This window comes from Taudactylus pleione, unplaced genomic scaffold, assembly GCF_031769625.1.
Source record: "Taudactylus pleione unplaced genomic scaffold, aTauple2 ptg000373l, whole genome shotgun sequence".
NCBI lineage: Eukaryota > Metazoa > Chordata > Amphibia > Anura > Myobatrachidae > Taudactylus > Taudactylus pleione.
In genome coordinates this window covers 4,227,638-4,248,134 of record NW_028284774.1, presented here as the reverse complement: position 1 = coordinate 4,248,134, position 20,497 = coordinate 4,227,638, and the positions used below count along the sequence as shown (strand labels likewise).

Below are 20,497 nucleotides of genomic sequence, written 5' to 3'. Positions count from 1 at the left end.
CAGATTGTTTAAGAAATGTCTAAAGCGACCAGCGATGCGTGCTCCCCGCTGGTAGTTTACACATCTATCATTGTACAAATATATTGTACAACCTGACGATATCGTCAGGTTCAACATGTTTGCAGATGATTGATGTGCCTGCACTGAACGACTGCTCGTTCAGTGCAGGCACATCAGACAAACAACTGCACGATTATAATGTTGTAATCATGCAGTCTTCTAGTGGATGTGTGCCTTAAAGCTGGCCACACATCTAAATGATGATCAGCAATTTGCTCCTAAATGCCTGAAAACAGATGAAAATGGTCGTTGGACAAAAACTGTTTGAACAAATTGTTTAGATCAAACATTTAATAAAAACTTGTCTATTTTCCAGCGTTTGGGAGCAAATTGCTGATTGTCATTTGCCTTCATACCTTACCAGATTTTCATTCCAACCAATCAACTAGTTGGCTGGTTGGACAGATGATCTTTGTGTGGTCAGCTTAAGAGGCGCACTGAAATATTCACTATTTTGGATGCCATTAAAACTTTTTCAGTGACTAATTTGCAGTCTTGTATAGTAATGTGCGACCTAAGAGGAAGACTAATCCAAACTGGAAAAACGCTACAAATCTATTTTCCCCCTTCTTCCTGCTTCCAGGTGGCGACAGACAAGGTAGCAGAAAAACTGAGTTCTACTCTCTCATGGGTGAAGAACACGGTGTCCCACACTGTCAGTCAAATGGCAAGTCAGGTGGCGAGTCCATCAACTTCACTATACACTACATCGTCGTCCACCACTCTGTCTACACCAGCACTTTCCCCATCTTCCCCGGTGCAGCTGAGTCCAGATGACGAAGTGTTGCTGGCAAAGCTAGAGGAACAGAACCGGTAAGTGATGCATCATAAGTCACCTAATGCTGGTCGTACATTGTTTCTCTCTTCAGTTAGCTGGCATATAGATGTGCATCATTTCTATACAGCAATGTGCTGGCTTGTGTGTGCTAAACTAATGGGGGATTATGGATAAAATGGGACCTATCCAGAGAGAACGCTCTAAATATAATTTTTTTTTCATGCCCTCCTTTTACATTGTGAAATATAGGTTCCATTTCATTGCCCACTTAAATCTATCCAGCTACTGAGTTTTAAATGGCTGTTAAAGTAAAAATATTTCACCTCCCGTTTCCATTGATTTATATAACTTTTTCTACTGCTTACAATATAAAGCCGGCCTGGCCAACCTGTAGCTCTCCAGCTGTTTGATAAACTAAAAGTCTCGGTATACCCTCATGCTGATCAGCCTGTAAAGCCTGCTGGGACTTGTAGTTTCACAACAGCTGGAGAGCCACAGGTTGGCCAGGACTGAGATAGAGAATGAATGGGTCAGTTTTGTTACATGTTCTCTAGGACCCCTCTAAACTCAGCGGTGATCGACATGACCCCCATGCACATAAACACATAACTTGCGTCTAGTCCATTGTGCTCTAAAATAGTTAGTGAGGTCCACTTGGTGAGATCAGACTAATTATGTCCTGGCTGTGGAGTCTTCACAAAACAAGATTAATGTTATGTATGTCTTTGATTTACAATGGTAGTGTTTATTGTAGCACAATCTTTCTATTTCAGTTTCACAAGTGTCTCCTATTATTGTGCTGTTTAGGAACTTGCTCATTCCATGATGAAGTTCTCAGTAGCCCATTTGCCTTCATTCCCCATCTCACATCATTACACTGCCCCCCGTCACATGCACAAGTTGCTTCTGCACACTTCTCTGATGGAATACTCTTTGCTTTTGTAAATGCATAGATCTGATTGGTGACAAGTTGTTCTGTCCTGCCCAATGTGGATGAATGAATGTGCGCGGAATTGATCATTAGAATAAGTGCACTTGCTTTTTGTAGTACAAGTCTAAAAAAAAATAAACCCTAAAAAATTGCTTAATTACGTGTAACCATTGAATTTATATACAAAGCGTAGTGATATCCCTCTGCAAGAATGCAACTGACTCCAGAATAGTTGTGTGCTTCTCTTTTTCCTACCTACTTCCTGGGTATAATGTTGCCTCAGTTGCATCATGTCCCTCATCAAATGATGTCATGCATCCCATATTGTACCACAAAGCCATGTACCAATGCTATTGTGGTGTTAGAGGATTATTGCAGATCAATAAGGGTGTTATGAGTGTCTTGGGGAAAATGTATAATGCTGAAGAGAAAGTATGCCAACTGGCCTGAAAGGTAAGCTTTTTAAACACACTGTCATAGTAATCAGGTGAATCACGGTATGATTAAAATGAACGATATTAACGATAATAATTTCGATCATATCGTTATCGTTCATATCGTCCATTTTTCGGTGGCCAACGACCTGCGATGGGTGGGCACGCATGGAAGATAACTATATCGTCCATCGTCCGTGCATGCAGGCCAACCTGGTTGATATCGACCAGGTTGCTATAGGGACCCGTGACGATCCCTGGTCATTGGACATCGTTGGTGGGTACATGGTGTGCTGGATGATCGATATGTCCTGTGTGTATGCACCATTAGAATAACAGTATTTTATACACTCATTCATTCTAGAATGTTCAGATTAGACAAATATAAAGAAACATAGGTTTAGTCATTTTAATGTCTTCAGAGTATTCACTCATATATTCCAAACTTGGTTTAATACAATTACATATTTGTCATAAAGGAAAACGTTGAATAAGTAATTTTACTGCACCCTTATGGGTAAATTATTAAAATGTTGCAGTGAATTTAACGAACGGTTAGTAAATGTAGTTCTGATTGCCCACTGAGACCTGAGAGGTCTGATGTGAACGAGCTCCAGTAAACCAATGGTGCAGTGTTGTACTGTCTGGTTTTTCTGTCTTCATGTAATTCATTGTTTTAGCATTTTGAAATGTCCTGGAAAGTTGGCTGCATGCTATGATTCTGCTGCTGAGCTCTAGAGTTAATCGATAGCTGTTGTGTCCACACAAGGGTTGGCCAAATTGGGCAAGAGCCATCCGTTTTGCACTCGGGCTGTGCGGCCAGGTACACTTGTGGCTTCAAGGGGGCTGTTTGATACCAGGGTGACTGAGCACATCAATAAAATAGATATTGTGTTAGTCCAGAGGTTCCCAAAGTCCGCCATTACAGTCCACGTTTTAGGGATATCCAAGCTTGAGTCCAGATGGTTAAATCAAATGGATTGAGGTACTAATTAAGTCACCTGTGCTCAAGCATGGATATCCCTAAAACGTGGACTGTAATGGCTCACTTTGGGAACCTCTGTTAGTCTGTTCTGTGTGTGATCATTATCGGGAGGACAAAGTATAAGGTTGTCTCTTTAACTTAGTTCAAATTGGGTCCTCCAAGCTTTCTTGCTACGGTCTACTGTTTTCTATTGAACACTCCTATAAATCCCAAATATCATATGTCACAGGCAATGTAGCAAATGGTGCAGAACTGAGGTTTGTGTGTGTGCGTGCCGTGTTTTTTTTTTCTTTTTTTTTTTTCTTCTGATCTGAGTTAAGCTGCATACACATGTAAAGATTTTCTGTCCAACCATCCAACTAGTTGATTGGTTGGAATGAAAATCTGGTAACGTATGGGAGTAACTCATGATCAGCAATTTGCTCCCAAATGGCAGAAAACAGATGAAAATGGCGTCAGACAAGTTTGAACAAATTGTTTAGATCAGACATTTAACAAACAACAGTTTTTGTCCATTTTCCGGCATTTGGGAGCAAATTGCTGATCATCAGTTACTCCCATACATTACCAGATTTTCATTCCAACCAATCAAATAGTTGGATGGTTGGACAGAAAATCTTTACGTGTGTACTCAGCTTTAGTGTTTGTGTGATTCAACTGTCAGTGTATGAGTTCTTGATGTCTGGTTTTAGGTACACGGGGCAGTGATCTGCACTCCTTGGCATTGGCACATTTAAAAAAATAGAACATCATCTGGAGTGGTTGTAATTATGTTCTTACCAATGCGTGGTATTGATGCACAGCGCTTCTGTGAGCCCGCTTTGAAATTCTAATTACTGTTTGCGCTGACAGAATGAGTTCACCTTACAGGAGGCTCAGTCTCATGATTACGCATGTATTTTTCAATTATGCCCAATGTTGTGGCATCAAAGAAATCTTAGCGACATGTTCCCTTTGTCCTCTGTTGTATTACTTTGAGCTTTTTCTTTCCTGTCATTTCTTGCATTACAGAGTGGATGTGAGTATTTCTTTATATTCCCTGTGATAGAGGTCTGTAAACACAAACTGCTAGGAGATGTTTATTGCTGGAGATATTGGCGTATTTGGTTCAGTAACCCTGAGTAATGAGTTGATAGTCCCATTACTTTTGGCCCCTTAAAAAGTGGGAGGCACATATAGAAACCGTTGTAATTCCTACACCGTTCACCTGATTTGGATGTAATTACCCTCAAATTAAATCTGAAAGTCTGCAGTTAAAGCACATCTTGTTTGTTTCATTTCAAAGCCATTGTGGTGGTGAATAGAGGTGAAAATATGACAATTCTGTCAATGTCCCAATATTTATGCACCTGACTGTAGGTGGTGGTTTTTGTGGCCCTGTTACCTGTGTTTCTAAAGACTTTTTAGTTGTGTTTTGTTACCTGTGGAAGTGTTATCTTAAATTAAAAAAAAAAAAGGAAAAAAAAAGAAGATATTTGTTAGACTTCTGAGTGCATTGAGTGTCAGTCATAGTATGACCATGTTTTGAACAGGAGGTCAAAGGTTGTTTTTTGTGAAGCTTGGGTTGTGTCAACACATTGTTAGCTTTCCAGAGTTCAGGAATGGTTGAATCGATTTTAACATCCTTCTGTCTGATCAACAGTAGATCAGTGCCCACATTAAAGTAGGAACACGTTGTGTAGCTGTCTTGCAGTTTGTTTGAAAGCAAGTACCTGCTTGGGTATGTCGGGACTAAATCTTCTAAGGTAAGAGTATTCCAAGCTTGTGCTTTGTTTTTTGTTTCTTTTTAATGTTTTTGTCTAGTAATAGAATACAAGATGATAATTTATGTGCTTGTTTACATACATCTCCTGGGAAAGTGGATGAAATAGAATTACAACTGATGTGCACTTAAGATGCATTAGTATTTTGTTATCAAGTGCTTTAGCAATAATGGCGTGTATTTACACATGAGAAATGGCTTATGTTGTGTTTTTTTAAGAGTTATACTGGTCTGTAAAAATGCAATAGTGGAAACCAGATGACCATAAACCTTACTATTTTAAATGCACTTTTCTGTTAACAAGCTTTAAGTGTTTCAATGCCTTAAGGAAGCTGCATTGATGTACATCTTCTTGGTGGTTTTCATCATTTTGTCCCTTGTGGATATTGTTTATTTGTCAATATTAAGTTGTAAATGTGCTGGTGTGGCATGTTTTATAAACCTCTCTAATGGGAATATTTACTAAGCAATGGATTTTCAAAACCCACGATTTTTACCGATTTTTGCCTGTTATGGCTGTTGCAGTGCAGGGCCCCTCTGAACTCTGAACTCTGGCATAGGTGTATTTTATAATGGGTGCAGGGTGTACAATGCACACAGATCCCTAAGACTCAATGCTTTATTTTAATTTCAAATACATGTGATAGGAAGTGTAAGGTTTTATTTTTTTGAAGGGGTCTGTTTTTTTTTTTGTTTTGTTTTTCTGCGTGTATGGTATGAGGTTTTTTTTTCCCCTCCTGGTATTAGAGAAGGCGGGGTGTACTTATACACAGGTGAATTACCACAATTTTATTAGGGCTGCATTGGATGTGTGTATAAGATAGATATTTAATTATCTGTGTAGTATATTAACGTACAATTTTGTTTTGCAAATAAAATGGTAATTTTCTAATCTGAAACGTTGAACCAATAAGCGTAATGACTTCTGTATGCTTTGCACTGACAGGGAGCTGTGTATATACACTCTGTACACAAGTGATTGGACACCTCCGTGCAATTGAAATGTATAACATGCATACCATTGCACACGCGTCCTAAATGGCAAGTAATGTGGTGATTTCAACAAGAACACTTGGTAGGGAGGCCCATGCACTTTGCAGTTCTACGGAAACAACAAATGTTTTTATCAGGAAGACAATGCCACCTGTCATGTTTCTAGGGTGATGCTGGACTGGTATACAGAAGATTCTGTAACCCGGATTGACTGGCCAGCTCAGAGTCCAGATCTTAACCCCATTGAGCATCTCTAGGACGAATTGGAGCGACTGGTGCGTTCTAGGCCCACTTGACCTTCAGTGTCACAGTTGGTCACTTGTACATAAGGCGGAATGGCAAACATACCGCCTGCTACTATTCAGGAACTTGTAGACAGTTTACCAAGAAGGGTGTCTTCAGTAGTCCCTGCACGTAGTGGACCTGCAGAGCACTGACGTCCAAAAAACTTTACTGATCCGATCACTTTTGTCTATATAGTGTATTTATGCAAACTTCAATGTTCAAGGGCACTGAGCAGCTACCAAACGTTAGAAAATCCCTGGCCTGCACACACAGTGCACTGTTTCTGCTTTCTCATCCATAAGCGTCCAGTGCTGTTTGTGTAGGTTTTTTATGCCTACTATAATCTATGCTTTTTATTTACACCTGAGATCAGACTATAAATTTTAATGATCCTTACTGTTAAAATCTCGTCTTCTGAATCGATTTGAAGACCTGTAAATTAGGTCAGTAAACTCGACCACCTATAATTTATACCCCTTTCAGACATACTGAGATTCCCGGGATTTTGGCCTGCCTCGGCTAAAATTCCCGGATCTCATGTCTGTGTGAAAGGTACCTACCCAGGAACACGTTCCCGGGTAGCCACCCCTGCAATCGACCTGCATTACGATTGGCCGGCTTTTGGCTGCTGAATGATGATGATGTCATCATCAGCCAGAGAGGGGATAGGCTAGGAGGAGCAGACGGCAGAGAAGAGGCAGGTAAGCAGAAAAACTCTGCTCTTGTCTGAAAGGGGTCTACCTGGGAATTTCCTGGGTAGACACTGTAGTGTGAAAGGGGGGTCTACCAAATACCCAGGAATTTGCACAGGAGAAATTCCCGGGTCTGAGCAGGAAATTTCCCGGGTTGTATGTCTGAAAGGGGTATAAGTGATCTATCTCCAAAAATATAAAATCTGTCCGCTCTGAACCAGGCGAGTAACACACTAATGTAGATAACATAGGTTGCATCGATGTATGCATACTGATGTGGCCTATTTTTATTTCTTTTTTTATTTAATCTAGAAAAGTGAAAAAAAATCAGTAACCATTACTCGAAATGGCGATCACTACTCACACTGATCACCCTGTCCATATCAATCTCTCCTCGTTTTAAACTCAAACCTCTTCTACTTGTCTGTATTCAAGCCTTATTTCCACTTCTGATTTTCACCTGACTGACACACTCACTCATCACCTGAGCTGCCTGTGATATCTCTCTGGTAATTACTGTCTGTAATACCCCTTTCATACCACTTTCAGCCAGAAAATGGCAAAAAATCCGGCTTTTACCCAGCATTTTGCATGCCAGGTTTTTTCCATTTTCAGTTTGATACCCCTTTCACACTGAAAATGAAAACCCCAGGTAATTCACTTTTAACCAGTAATTTGCTAAACAACCCGGGAATTTAGTCCCGGGATGACCTTTCACACAAGGAAAAATCCTGGGGTGTTTTGCAAATTATTGGGTAAAAGTGTATTACCTGGGATTTTCACTTTACAGTGTGAAAGGGGTCTTTGACATACAGCAAAAACCCACGTTTTTGGCCTTGAACATGCATCAACCCAGGTTTTTGCTATGTGTGAACAGAAAAAACCTGGGTCGAAGTCCTGGTTCCATGACCCTGTATTTACCAGGGTTTTTCCTGGGTGTAACCCGGGTAGCCTCTAGTGTGAATGCATCCAACCCAGGTTTTAAGAAAACTTTCTCATTGGCTGTTCTCTGCACCTGCAGATGGCATCAATTGCTGGCACCTGGACTACATGACTGAGGAGCAAACAAATTTAAGTGTTATTTTATGTTTACCTTTTTTATGTGAAAGTGTTGTCTTTGTATAGACCAAAGCTTTATAAAGGCTATATTCATAATTCTATTCTTGTAATGTAAAAATGTATTGGTTTTCAACTCTAAAAAAAACATTGGAAACAAACTTTGTGGCCTTTACTCTAAAAATGCTATTTTTTTTTTTTCATATTCTGTCCTTACTGTGAAAACAGTGTCCCCATTAAATCTACACCAAATTCAAGGCAGACCGGGGTTCAGTGTGAACATATCCAACCCTAGAATTTCCTGGGTTTTTGGTGTAGTGTGGATGGGGGCCTCAACTGAGACCTGGGAAATTCCTGGGTTAATAGACCCGGGAAGTACCTGTGTATTATGTCTAAAAGGGGTATAAGCTGACTCAGCCAAGCTTCTTTATAACAGGCTGTGTTTCTCAGAACATAGTTGAGTCCAGCTGGGTCCAAATTGGTTTGGAATGTGTTTATATAGAGTACATGGTAAATGAACCTATAGGGGCATATTCAATTAGGTGCAAAAAGTCCCGTACTTTTCGCATGCCGGACTTTTCGCTGACATCGCTGGTTTTGGGTGCGAAAAAGTGTCGCGCGCGCCCCTGCTTATCCCTATATAGAAATCAGCGAAAACGGGACCCAGCGAAACTGTAACATGCGAAAAGTACTGTCAGATTTGGGGAAATCAGCCTGACTTCCCCCAAAAGATACACTGACATTGGGGATCACTATAGATACCCCCGAATAGGCCTGCTGAAGGTATTTAAATGATCTCAATAGCTGCTATTTAGCGTCTTTGCATAAGCAGTGGAGAATAGCATTTAGCAGTGTTTTTAAATAACTAGTCCCAGCAAATTCGGGGTACATGAAAATGGGTGCAAGCATATTCTAAAGTTGCTAAAGTGAAGTTTCAAAAAATCCACCTGCAAACTTAAAACCACCTGGGGCATATTGGGAAGGGGGGGGGGTGGTATTTGGAGTCTATTTCGCTAGTGTTTTAAAAGTTTGTCCCCCAACTTTGGTGTTTTTCGCCCCCAAAATGAAAGTACTTTTTTGGGGTGATCTGAAGTATTTTTTACACTTTTTTATTTTTTATTTTTTACGTGGTTTACTTTTTGGGGGACTGTCGCAAGGGTGCAGGTTTTTTTTTTTTTCCGAGGTTTGCACCCTAAAACCCCAATTCTGCACTTTTTTCGACCCCTATTTGTAGGCGAAACTTTTTCGCAGGTTCCAATGCATTGAGTTTCCGCACTGGCGAAAAGTCTCTGCATTTGAATACGGAGGAAACTTTTTGCATGACGAAATGACGTCACTCGCTATACTTTTTCGCAGAAAACTGCTTTTCGCACCTAATTGAATACAGCACATAATTGTTTAGAAATCTGTCATGAAGCTTTATGATATGTGGCCTCATGCTTTTTACAGGTAATGCAACACTGATGCTTTGAATATACGTAATTTGCTGTTGGAAGTACGTGATCCCCTAATACACATCTGGTGAATGAGTTCTCCTTGGAGTCAGGGGTTGGGAATGTATTATAGTGGCACGGAACATGCCGATATAGCTCTTTGTGCTTCGCCTCTTTACCGAGGCGAAGCAGTACCGATGAGAGGGAGGGGGAGTTTTCACTCCCTCCTTTAGCGATCCCTGCTAGACCCCACAACGCATGAGCCTAGTGCTGATGCGCTGTGTCTCGCCTCCCGGCCGGCTTCAGAGGCATTGCGGGATCTCCCGTTCACATCCCAGAGCCTAGCAGCCACCGCAGCAGGGGCAGTGCTGTGCATGCGGCAACAACAGCTGCAGCTGCCAAACTCTCTAACTTCAGCTGTCAGAACGGTCAGTGCCACTGACAGTTCATACATTGGCTGGCACATCGGCGCTATCTTGTAGATAGCAGTGCCGATAATGATGGGCAGATAGTGCTCCTGTCATTTAGCACAGAACTGCACATTAAAACATGGGGGAGAAAATGTATCCACACATACAGCGTGCACTGACACCACTAAACCCCATAATGTCCCTTCATACAGCTCCTCCAGGGTGTCTTCCAGATACCAACCGGAGTCCTGCAGGAGCTTTGGACTTTGGGGTTACATCTCACAAGATTGTGAGCACTGTATGTTGAAAATGGAGAATCCTGGCCTATTAGCTGAGGGAAATGCATCATGCCTAGCATTGAGAGCTCAAGAAGTGATGGTCTCTATTCTGGGTTTATATTCTGAAGGTCTGGCACTCTTAAGCAGTGTTTCTTAAATCTGGTGCTTAGGACTACTAACACTGCATGATTTCCTTCTCTCCTGCCTTGGTGCACAAGTTTGTTTTAGTGACTCTTTAAAAGATCCATAGGTGGCCAAGATTGTCCCACATGCGAGTCTGTGGGGACATCTGGTAAATGTGCATGGTCAGCTGTTCTGATGGCTTGATTTAAGACCAACCATATTTAAGTTGTTGGATGTCATTAGACACCTGGGTCATGGTTTTCCCTTGAACTGACTCTAATTACAATATTATCCTTTTATATGGTGCCACAAGGTCTGCAGCGCCTTACTAAGTACAAAGACAGACACAGTATCGACAAAAACGCAAACTAAAGTGACTTACAGTAGAGAACATTGCAGTACATGGAAACTTGTTTATAAACATTGCTACATCAGCAGGCATAATACTCTAACAGCAGGGCTGGAAAACCCAAAGGTTGGGTGCCGTTGTAAGCAGTGGAGCAGAAATGTTAGAAGTGAGGGAAGGAAAACATGTCAGGGCCCTGCTCATGAAAGCTTACAGTCTAAAGGGGAATGGCAGACAGACGGGTGACACAGAGTGAGAGATTGTGAGCAAGAAGCATGGAGCAGTGGGTTAGAATGAGAGCTGGAAGCCTTTGATGAAGAAGTGGGTCTTGAGAAGGTGGGAAGTCTGAGAGAGATGGAGGTTAGGAGCAGCATGGGCAAAATCTTGATGGTGGGAGTTGGAGGAAGTAGTCAGCTGGGAGGAGAGACTGCATTCATGGGTGGCGCAAAGTGGGCGGATGGGGATGTGAAGGGAGATGATGTTGGCTATGTAAATAGGAGAGGATTGGGTGAGCACTTTGTAAGTGGATAAATCGAGGGTGGCCATACTCTGTATTGAAAGGCCCTTTATGCCTTTCCTGAACTAGCCATCATCATGATGATAGGACATAATAAAAGGGAAGAAAAAGCATGGGTTATATGTATGGTACGCTAGGGGCCACAAGGGTGTTTTTCTCCTGTATAGGGGGGGGGGGGGATTTCTATCAAGCCTTCTAAAGAGATAAAGTGGATAAGTTGCCCATACAACAGATTCACTTGTCATCTTATAGACTGTCAGATAAATGATGGTTGCTATGGTCAACTTCTCCACTTTTTCTCTTTAGAAGGCTTGATACATCTCCCCCTTACTATTCGCAATCAGTGACGTTTCTATCATGGATGCAGTGCACATGGACCCCAGAGTCAGTGTGGGCCCACACCATGGCACCTATTGCACAGTAGCAGCCCATTCCATGGTTCCGGTGATTTATACAGAAATACGGCATCGGTGCAATGTCGTTGAAGAAAATGACCATAAATATGGCTCAAGCGCAGAAGGAAGCGAAGACTGTGCAAGAACCTTTGTCACGTACTGTGCATTTACCATATTTCTCCGTGTGCCCCATATTGTCAGTGGGGAAGGGGCACAAACATTTGCACAAAGGTCCCTCTCATACTATATATATGAGCAGGGATGTTTTACCCTGTTTATTTGTGAAGCATAAATGAAAAGCACCACACTTAACGCCATCTCTCTTCCAGGCTGCTTGAAATAGACAGTAAATCCCTGCGATCCGTTAATGGATCAAGGAGAAATAGTGGCTCCTCGCTGGTTTCCAGCTCCTCTGCATCCAGTAATCTCAGTCACCATCAGGAGGAGGATGCCTGGCTGCTCTGGGGTCGCATTGTTAATGAGTGGGAGGAAGTGTACAAGAAGAAGGAAAAGCAAATCAAGGTATCTGTTATCAAAGCAGAGGGTTCTTTTATTTTTATTTTTCAAAGGGATTTCAACCTCTCAAAATGTCTAGTTTTGAGAGGAATAAATAACTGTTTATTCACACTATAATTAAGAACATTCTCATTGCATGCTGTCATATTTTTGTGAATGTCTGTAGCACATAAGTGGCTTTAAGACTTTTTATTTCTATAATTTACTAGCTGAAGTACTTGGCGTCGCCCGGGTTTAAATCTTCAACTTATTAAGTTTTATTATGTGATGTCGTCCAATCCATCCAGTGAAAGGCCCAGAACAGTGGGTCAAAGTTCTGCCCGGCACACTCCGCTGTGAGGTCAGACAGGGACCCCAACCACTCCATTAGGCATCCCAGATCAATTGCCACCCCAAATCCATCCAGTGGAAGGCACAGAACAGGCTCCTTGGGTCAAAGTTCTGCCCAGCGTACACCGACAGGAGGTCTGACCGGGACCCTAACCCCCATAAAACCTAAACAGGATCCAACTGGACCACCTCGATTCATCCCAGTCGGTGCAGGGGTGTCTGAATGCAAACATACATACCAATGTATTTAATATACAAGATGCTGCAGGAGATTCAGGTGCACACCAGTGTGTTACATTTATTTTTTTACTTCTTACACAAAAAAGCGGTTCACAAAATTATGTGAGTCATATGAGTGGAAGTTCCTTGCATATTTTATCATAGCAGGTTTTGCTTATTTTTTTTCAAGTAATTGATTTCCATTTATGGAAATGTTGTTTTTTTTTTCCAATTTTTTTATGAGTCCCAAGAGCCCATTCATTTTTTTAGTCACTATAACTTGTGTGCCCCATTGCTGTTCTTTCCGCTATTACACATTTTTTATAAATTCAAAATATGAACAGTGTAGTTCAGATTTTCTTTGTCCTAAAATATATACACAGAACCAATAATAATCACTGCAGTGTCTTGTTTTTTATGCAGGAACTTGTCAGAAAAGGGATACCCCACCACTTTCGTGCAATCGTATGGCAACTATTATGCAATGCTCAAAATATGCCAATTAAAGAGCAGTATTCCGATCTCTTAAAAATGACTTCACCGTGTGAAAAGCTCATCAGGAGGGACATTGCCAGAACATATCCAGAGCATGATTTCTTTAAAGAGAAAGACAGCCTGGGGCAAGAGGTTTTATTCAATGTCATGAAGGTTGGTATTTTGCTTTCAGCGATCAGAGTTGGCATTTCTCATATGAACATGGTAATACTTTGCTGATTTGGGGTTTTGCAGTTTTTTTATTCCCTGGTGCTCTATACATTCGGAAGCAGGGTTCTTGGTGCTCCTGCACTGCAGAAGTGAGCCAGAATGGCGCAGGTAGCCCTATTCATGACCGGGCATTGTATTTTCAGCATAGATCATAAATCTCGCATCCCATAAAAACCCCTCAAAGCTGGACATACCATGCAAGAGAGATGTCCTTGTGCATGCTATACATTAGTTGAGGGTAGAGCACATCCTTAGTGAGCACACTGCAGTTGCTAAACTGAGGGGGAAACTTATACTATTGTAGTCTACATCATGTTTTAATGTGAGAAGTAACCGATGAGCAGCCGTTTGAAAAGAGGTTTAAAACTAAATTGTAGTGTAGGCATTTGTTTGCCAAATATTATTTTGTAATCGGTCTAATTAATGGCTTCTGTGGGTAATTTAGCCAAACACATGTAGTAATTGGATGCTTCAATTACATGCGTCCAGATTTCCATCGTCCTCCCTGGTCTGCAATTGGCCACACACTTTGTGGTCACATTTCATGGCAATAAAAGTGAAATCTGCATAAAATATAGATAGAATATAGTCTACTTAATGCACGGTGACATGAAGAGTTTTCATACTTAAATTCAAGTGTGCAGTAAGCATACTGTACACTGGTGGCCAAAATTGCGGACACATTTTGAAATGTGAATGTTTTTCAACTTTGAATGCTTATAAAAACTGTTTCACTTAACACAGTTCAACGATTCATAAATCAAATGAAACGAAATTTAATGCTGAATTCAACACAATAAACAGAGGTCAAATATTTGCATTACAAGGGAAGTTATGCTACTTTCAGTCAGACAAAGAAGCACAGATGCGGGAGATTCAAAAAGTGGATTGTAGTAACAACTACTACCAGCCAATCGGAATCGTCGTTCTGAGGTCCAATCAGCTGTCGTTTATGAGCAGGTTCAAGGTCATGTTCAAAGGTGGGAAAGGTCATTTTGTCTTTCATTTTGCAGAATAAAGTTTGTTACTGAAGTGCAATTACGGTTGGATGTATGTGTGTATTGTTTAGTGCTATTGGCGGTATAAAAAATAAATACAACAATGTTGTCCAGGCAAAGTGGTGACTGGTCACCCAGGAAGAGATCCAGGATTGTGGCGTTATGTGAAAATGGTCTTTCGTATGCAGCAATTGCGAGAGAAGTTGGTGGGAATGTGACAACATCAGGAGTACGAAAGTATAGTTTAAGCTATATAGAATCACAATCTATACAAAACAAAGAAGGAAAAGGCTGGAAAAAGTGCACAACAGCTATTGATGATGGGAGAATAAAACGAATTTGCATCAGGGACAGATGGATGTCCTCTGCGGCCATTAGCAGGGAACTGAGTGCAACTGGTGTTTTTGTCAGTGCAAGAACGGTACGGAGAAGACTAACGGAGGTTGGCCTAAAAGGTAGGATTCCCCCAAAAAAAGCCATTGCTGAATAAAAAGCAGCGGCAGAAACTAATACAGTGGGCAAAAGAACACATTGCATGGACAGAAGGTCAGTGGAAACAAGTGATATGGAGTGACGAAACTAAGACATTGCTATTTGGTAGTGTTGGGAGAAAATATGTGATGTCGCATCGGGGAAAAGGTACATCCAGATTGCATTCAAGTAACAACAAAGAATCCTACAAGTGTTATGATCTGGGCATGTATAACAGCAGATGCTGTAGGCCGCCTTTATGTCATAGATGGCACACTGAACAGCAGAAAGTATATTGACACCATCCTAGAACCAAAACTTCTACCTTCTATCGGGGATCTTTTTCCAGATGATGCCCCATTTTTTTTTGTTTTCCAGCAGGATTCAGCTCCCTGCCACATTGCACGGACATGCAAACAGTGGTTCACGGAGAATGACATACAGGTGCTGGGATGGCCAGGAAGCAACCCAGACCTGAACCCCATAGAACAGTTGTGGTTCAGTTTGAAAAAACTGCTACATCTGAGGCGTCCATCCAATAAAAGACAATTAATTGAGGCTGTAATTGTCTCATGGCACCACATAATAAAGAAGGAAGAGCTCCAAACATTGGTTGGCTCAATGCCACGTCGCTGTGCTGCGGTCTTAAAAATAAAGGATACCCAACGAAATACTGTTAGGACAGTAACATCATAAGTACACAGCGATTTTCACCCTAAGTGTTGTTTTCACTGCATAACTTCCCTTGTAATGCAAGTATTTGACATCTGTTTATTGTGTTGAATTCAGCATTAAATTTCCTTTTTTTTTTTTTTATAAATCTGAATCATTGCACTGCATGAAGTGTAACCGTTTTTATAAGCTTTCGAAGTTGAAAAACATTAAAATTTCAAAGTGTCCGCAGTTTTGGCCACCGCTGTCATTTTAGACTTTATATGTGTGTGATATATTGTAATAAGAGGTGTGTGTTTTTTTTTTTTTTTTTCTGTGTATAAAGGCATATTCTTTAGTGGATCGAGAAGTTGGGTACTGCCAAGGAAGTGCTTTTATTGTGGGTCTGCTGCTTATGCAGGTAAGCATGTTGTGTTATGATTTAATAGCGAAGCAAAATCTTAAGGAAGCACTAAGTTGTATATATTGTGTTGAAAACTATGAGCTCATAAAGTCAGGAGCAGAGTAACCCTTCCAGTTGAAGTATGATACTGGCATAGGAAGGTATCCGAATCAGATTCCAAAACAAATGCTGGCCCCAGTAGTGGCAGTGTTATTTGTGTGATTGCCCTCTACGTGATCAGTGACCAATGCCTTCAGGTGTGGCCTTTTATAGGGGGGGTGTTCTGATATCACTGAAGGGTGTGCCATGCCTTTAGCACGTCAGAAGTAAAGAAAGGGACGGTCACTTACCCAGACTTAATAGCACAAAAGTAACTTAATCTTATTCAATGGAACTACAGTACTTTCAAATATAGTTAATTTAATGTCCATATTAATTACCATGTTCTATGTATATTTATGTGCAGACCAAAGTATAATAAATAAGCTGTAGGGTCCTGTGACTGAAGCTAGAATACTTGAACGTCAAACTCTTTGGAAGCAAACTGATTAAAGGACAATCGAGCTGTTTCCTGGGCTCTCTGTTTATGTGGTTTGTATTGATGCCTGGAAACTAATAAGGAGCGTCTGATTTGTGTCAGACTGTTCTATAAATATTTGGAAAGGGCAGCATAAATTGTTGGCCTTTTTAAAATGTTAAATTCATTTTAAAATGTGTTACGTTACAAGATTGGACAACTTCAAGACATAGGTCAGTCTGCTTGTTCTGGCAGGCTACATCTCCATAGGAAATCTTTCACGGCCCTTAATCGGCCCATACACGGTGCAACTTTGTTTTTTTTGCACCATGTGGACGATTTCGACCAATCGTGGATATCGTGTGTTGATTCTGTATGTTTGCGATGCCGATGCGCGTCCCCGTCTTATAGCTGGATCGTAGATCTTACGCCAAAACCGTAAGATTGCGATCTATTGTGTACAATGTGATACACATTAGCATCCGTATCGTATGATCTTAACGATCAAACGTACACCATTTGAACACATAGTATGGAGAATATCAAGGGAAATCGTACAACACATTGTGACGTTTCAATATCGCACCGTGTATGGCCAGCATTACAGTATTGGAATTATTTCAGTCATTTATGGTTCTCTTCATTTGCTGCTCAGTTCCTATTGTCATTTTATGGACTCCTTTTTGCGATTTCTTTCTGTTGTAACTTTTTGTTTTTGAAATACTGATTAAAAGTTGGTAGTGTAAATTATCTGAGTTGCTAGTAATCCTATCACCTAGAGCAGACCTGGACAACCTGTGGCTTCTCTAAGTGTTGTGAAAGTAGAAGTCTCAGGGTACCCGACCAGCCATAAGGTAACTGCAATCTGCCAGAGAATGCTGTGGCTTGAAGTTTCACAACACCTGGAGAGTTGCATGTTGCCCAGGCCTGACCTTCTTAATGATGGAAGGGGAAATGGCGACAATGTGCAATTATCTTCTCAGCCATATTTATTTCCCAACAGTCTGACCTGACAGTATTACTCTGTATCTTAAATAGGTCTAAACAAAGATTACAAACAAAATAAAGATCTGCTTGGTTGATGACCCCTGTATGTGCGGTTATCCTCCAATCTGAATGAAGATGCGTTTTTACCATTTACTTTGTAATTTCAGTGTTGGGATGATTGCAATCCCGTTATCTCTTGTTTGTCATATGCATTGGATCACACCATCAAATGCATGAGTTTGAAGACTACAACTTTCAATGTCCTGTGACCCATACCTATTAACATTTAAATGCTTCATAATGAAGATATCATTGTCAATGCTGTGATTTGGTTACTTAAAGACACACAGTGGCCATCAACATTGGAAGCTTTTCCTTGCACCACATAGTTATGCCTACCGTAATAGGCAAATATATACACAGCCAAACATTGTGGGATGTTTGGCGGGCACATCACGTAGAATTGAATTGGCCCCATATCACTTTTGTTGGAAATTTAATGAGATGCTGCAGTAAATATAGGAAAGTTGCAAAAACACCTTTTTCATTATTCGTAGAATTGACTTTCAGTAATTTTGTCTCTTAGGCCCGTCATTGATTTAAAGCCATTTTTATCCAGATTATAAAGATTGTTGATGTGGGAAAAAATGGGTCTAATTGGCATCTTAAATGTTCACTACAGGGCTATTGATGGCAGTGCTTACAGTGGGTCATGAACCTTTATTAGAGCCAACACTACTGTGTGGCACAATGTGAATGAGGGGCACTACTGTGTAGCACAATGTGAGTAAGGGAAAATACTGTGGCGTAATGTGGATAAGGGGTACTACTGTGGCGTAATGTGGATAAGGGGTACTACTGTGGCATGTGTATAAGGAGCACTACTATGTGGCATCATGGGAATTGTGGGCACTACTGTAGCATAATTTGAATTGTGGGCACTACTGTAGCATAATTTGAATTGTGGGCACTACTGTAGCATAATTTGAATTGTGGGCACTACTGTGTAGCATTATGTAAATAAGGGACCTTATATTACAGTACGCATATAGTGTTCTCACTAGACTGCGGGCAGGGCGCTGAAGTGCAGGCAGGGACACTCCCGAAAAAGGTGTGTGGCCAACTGGGGAGTGGGCATGTTCTTGTGACACAACCCCAATTCATCATACTTGGGGGCATGCCCGGCACTTATGCAGGTGCTGGGCTTCCCCAAAGCTCTCCCCACACTCTGAATATATGCTTCTAAAGGAAGTGTTGTGTGCACATTACCTTGACCTTATAACATTCTGCTTATAAATATCAAACTCTGAGGGCACCATACAGCTAATAGTTACTAAGCAGTCAAGGGGTATACAGTCATGCCAAGATATTTCTTTGCTGCCTCAGTATGCAGTTAGGTGGTTTTAGTGTAGCTGTAATTGTGAATGTTTCAGACTAAAAAAACTGGTAAACAAGAAATTGGTGAACAAGCGTCACAAAATTACTGTTTTCACCTGTTTGGTGTAATTACATGATGTCAGTGTACAAAAGCAGTAATCTTCTGTCTGAGAAGGACCTAAGAAATCTCAACCGTGAATATTTAAAGGTAACACTGCAAATAGAGAATTTGCGTTAACCCATAGTAACTAGGTATATATTACCTTTTTGACCAGTCAACTTCTAAAGAGATTGGATCAATGTAAGCAGATGACAGCATACATGTAGCCAGCAGCAATCCAACATGTATCCTCCCATGGTTTGCAGACACATTTGGTAGACACCAGGTGATGTCTTTTATTTTGCATGAAGGGGATTATGCAGATTTCCAAATTGTCTGCTGTACAGTTTAAATTGCTGTGTGCCACATAGTAAAAGTAAGATACCGTCTAACATTAATGCACATTATATAATAAGCAAGAAGGTTGTGGATTATGGAGTTGAATAATATATATTTGAAATAACTGGTGAGCTGATACTTATGGTGCATACACACTGGGCGATCATCAGTGATAATGATATTTCTGAACGATCTCCCGGGTGTGCTGGATGATCGATATCGATCATCCAGCACACCACCAACCCTTCAACGATCGCGGGTCTCTATAGTAACCTGGACGATATATTGATGTAGATTGATATATTATTGAAAAATCTAAAGTGAATTTATTACGGTTATCAAATTCTGATTTTTATTTTTGAAAAAAAAATTTTTTTTTGGGAGGGGGGGTATAAAGTTTACGCCTGAGGAGGGATTACTCTTATTGATTATTTCTATTAGGGACTAGAGGATCCCCTAATTTCCTTTTTCCAGGCTGCACAAATATTCATCTTTTAAACTGAGGGGTTTTATTGTCTTAATACCGGTCACTAGAGTAGAAAAGCTTAATGGGTTGTAGTCTTGCCCCACAGAAATGTACTGTGGGGATTTATGCACAGGGGTGAGGCTAGTGCCTTTGATGTTTCAGCGGGGCAAATTACAGTAGTATCAGTCTATTGATGTATCAAGTCAAGTGTGTGGAGTTTTAGCGGTTTGGAATGTAGCTGTTGTAGCCCTGCTTTAGTGGGAACCAACCCACGCTGTCTAGACCTGTGACTGTTTTTTTTTTTTTGGAGTAGTACAAACTGCTAAACCCAATGGTTATGAGTAGGATATTAAACTGGATGGGAAAAGCTCCGTTCCGCTTGTGTACTCAACGTTTCCAGCTGAAGTCCAATTTTCTTTTTCTTTTAGAGTGACCGTACAAATTCTATGCAACAACTAGTAATCTAGGAAACCTTTTTAGTCCTAATGAGCACACAGAAATTTATAGAAAGAACCACCTTGGGGGTAAAAATATTGCACTCTATCTTCCTATATTGCTCTTGTTAAATTACAGGCATGTATTGTATTTAGTTATGTCAGGGCTTGACAAATTCTTCTAAATCTAGGAGCCAGGATGAAATTGTAGGAGCCAGACCACCGCCCCACCAAATCAATTACAGGAGTGAGTAAGGAGCACAGCTCTGTGTGTTATGCAACCTTTATACACACTATACTAGTCCACAAAATGGTCTCAGTTGAATGGATACAGTAAAATGGAGGCTTCCTCACTGCTCTTCACAACTCCCCTGCTCCATCCCCCACCCTGCAGTAATAACAGACCACATTTCACATAAAACAATGGTGCCAGAAAGTCCAAAAAAAAAAACCCTCCCCTCATGGTCACACCACTATCCCACTGAAGTTGCTCTGCAGTCCCTGGC

The 20,497-nt window shown here is 40.9% G+C and overlaps 1 protein-coding gene across 3 annotated transcripts in view; it reads left to right on the top strand.

Annotated features, from left to right (window-relative positions):
• The first annotated feature begins 646 nt into the window (after positions 1-646).
• Positions 647-20,497, top strand: part of EVI5 (ecotropic viral integration site 5) — a 118,666-nt gene continuing 98,815 nt past the window's right edge. For all 3 annotated transcript variants that reach the window (XM_088444904.1, XM_088444903.1, XM_088444902.1), the window contains exons 1-4: positions 647-873; positions 11,808-12,000; positions 12,967-13,191; positions 15,715-15,789. In XM_088444904.1, the coding sequence (XP_088301030.1) occupies positions 725-873; positions 11,808-12,000; positions 12,967-13,191; positions 15,715-15,789 (642 nt within the window). In that variant the 5' untranslated portion in view covers positions 647-724. The remainder of the gene's footprint in view (positions 874-11,807; positions 12,001-12,966; positions 13,192-15,714; positions 15,790-20,497) is intronic.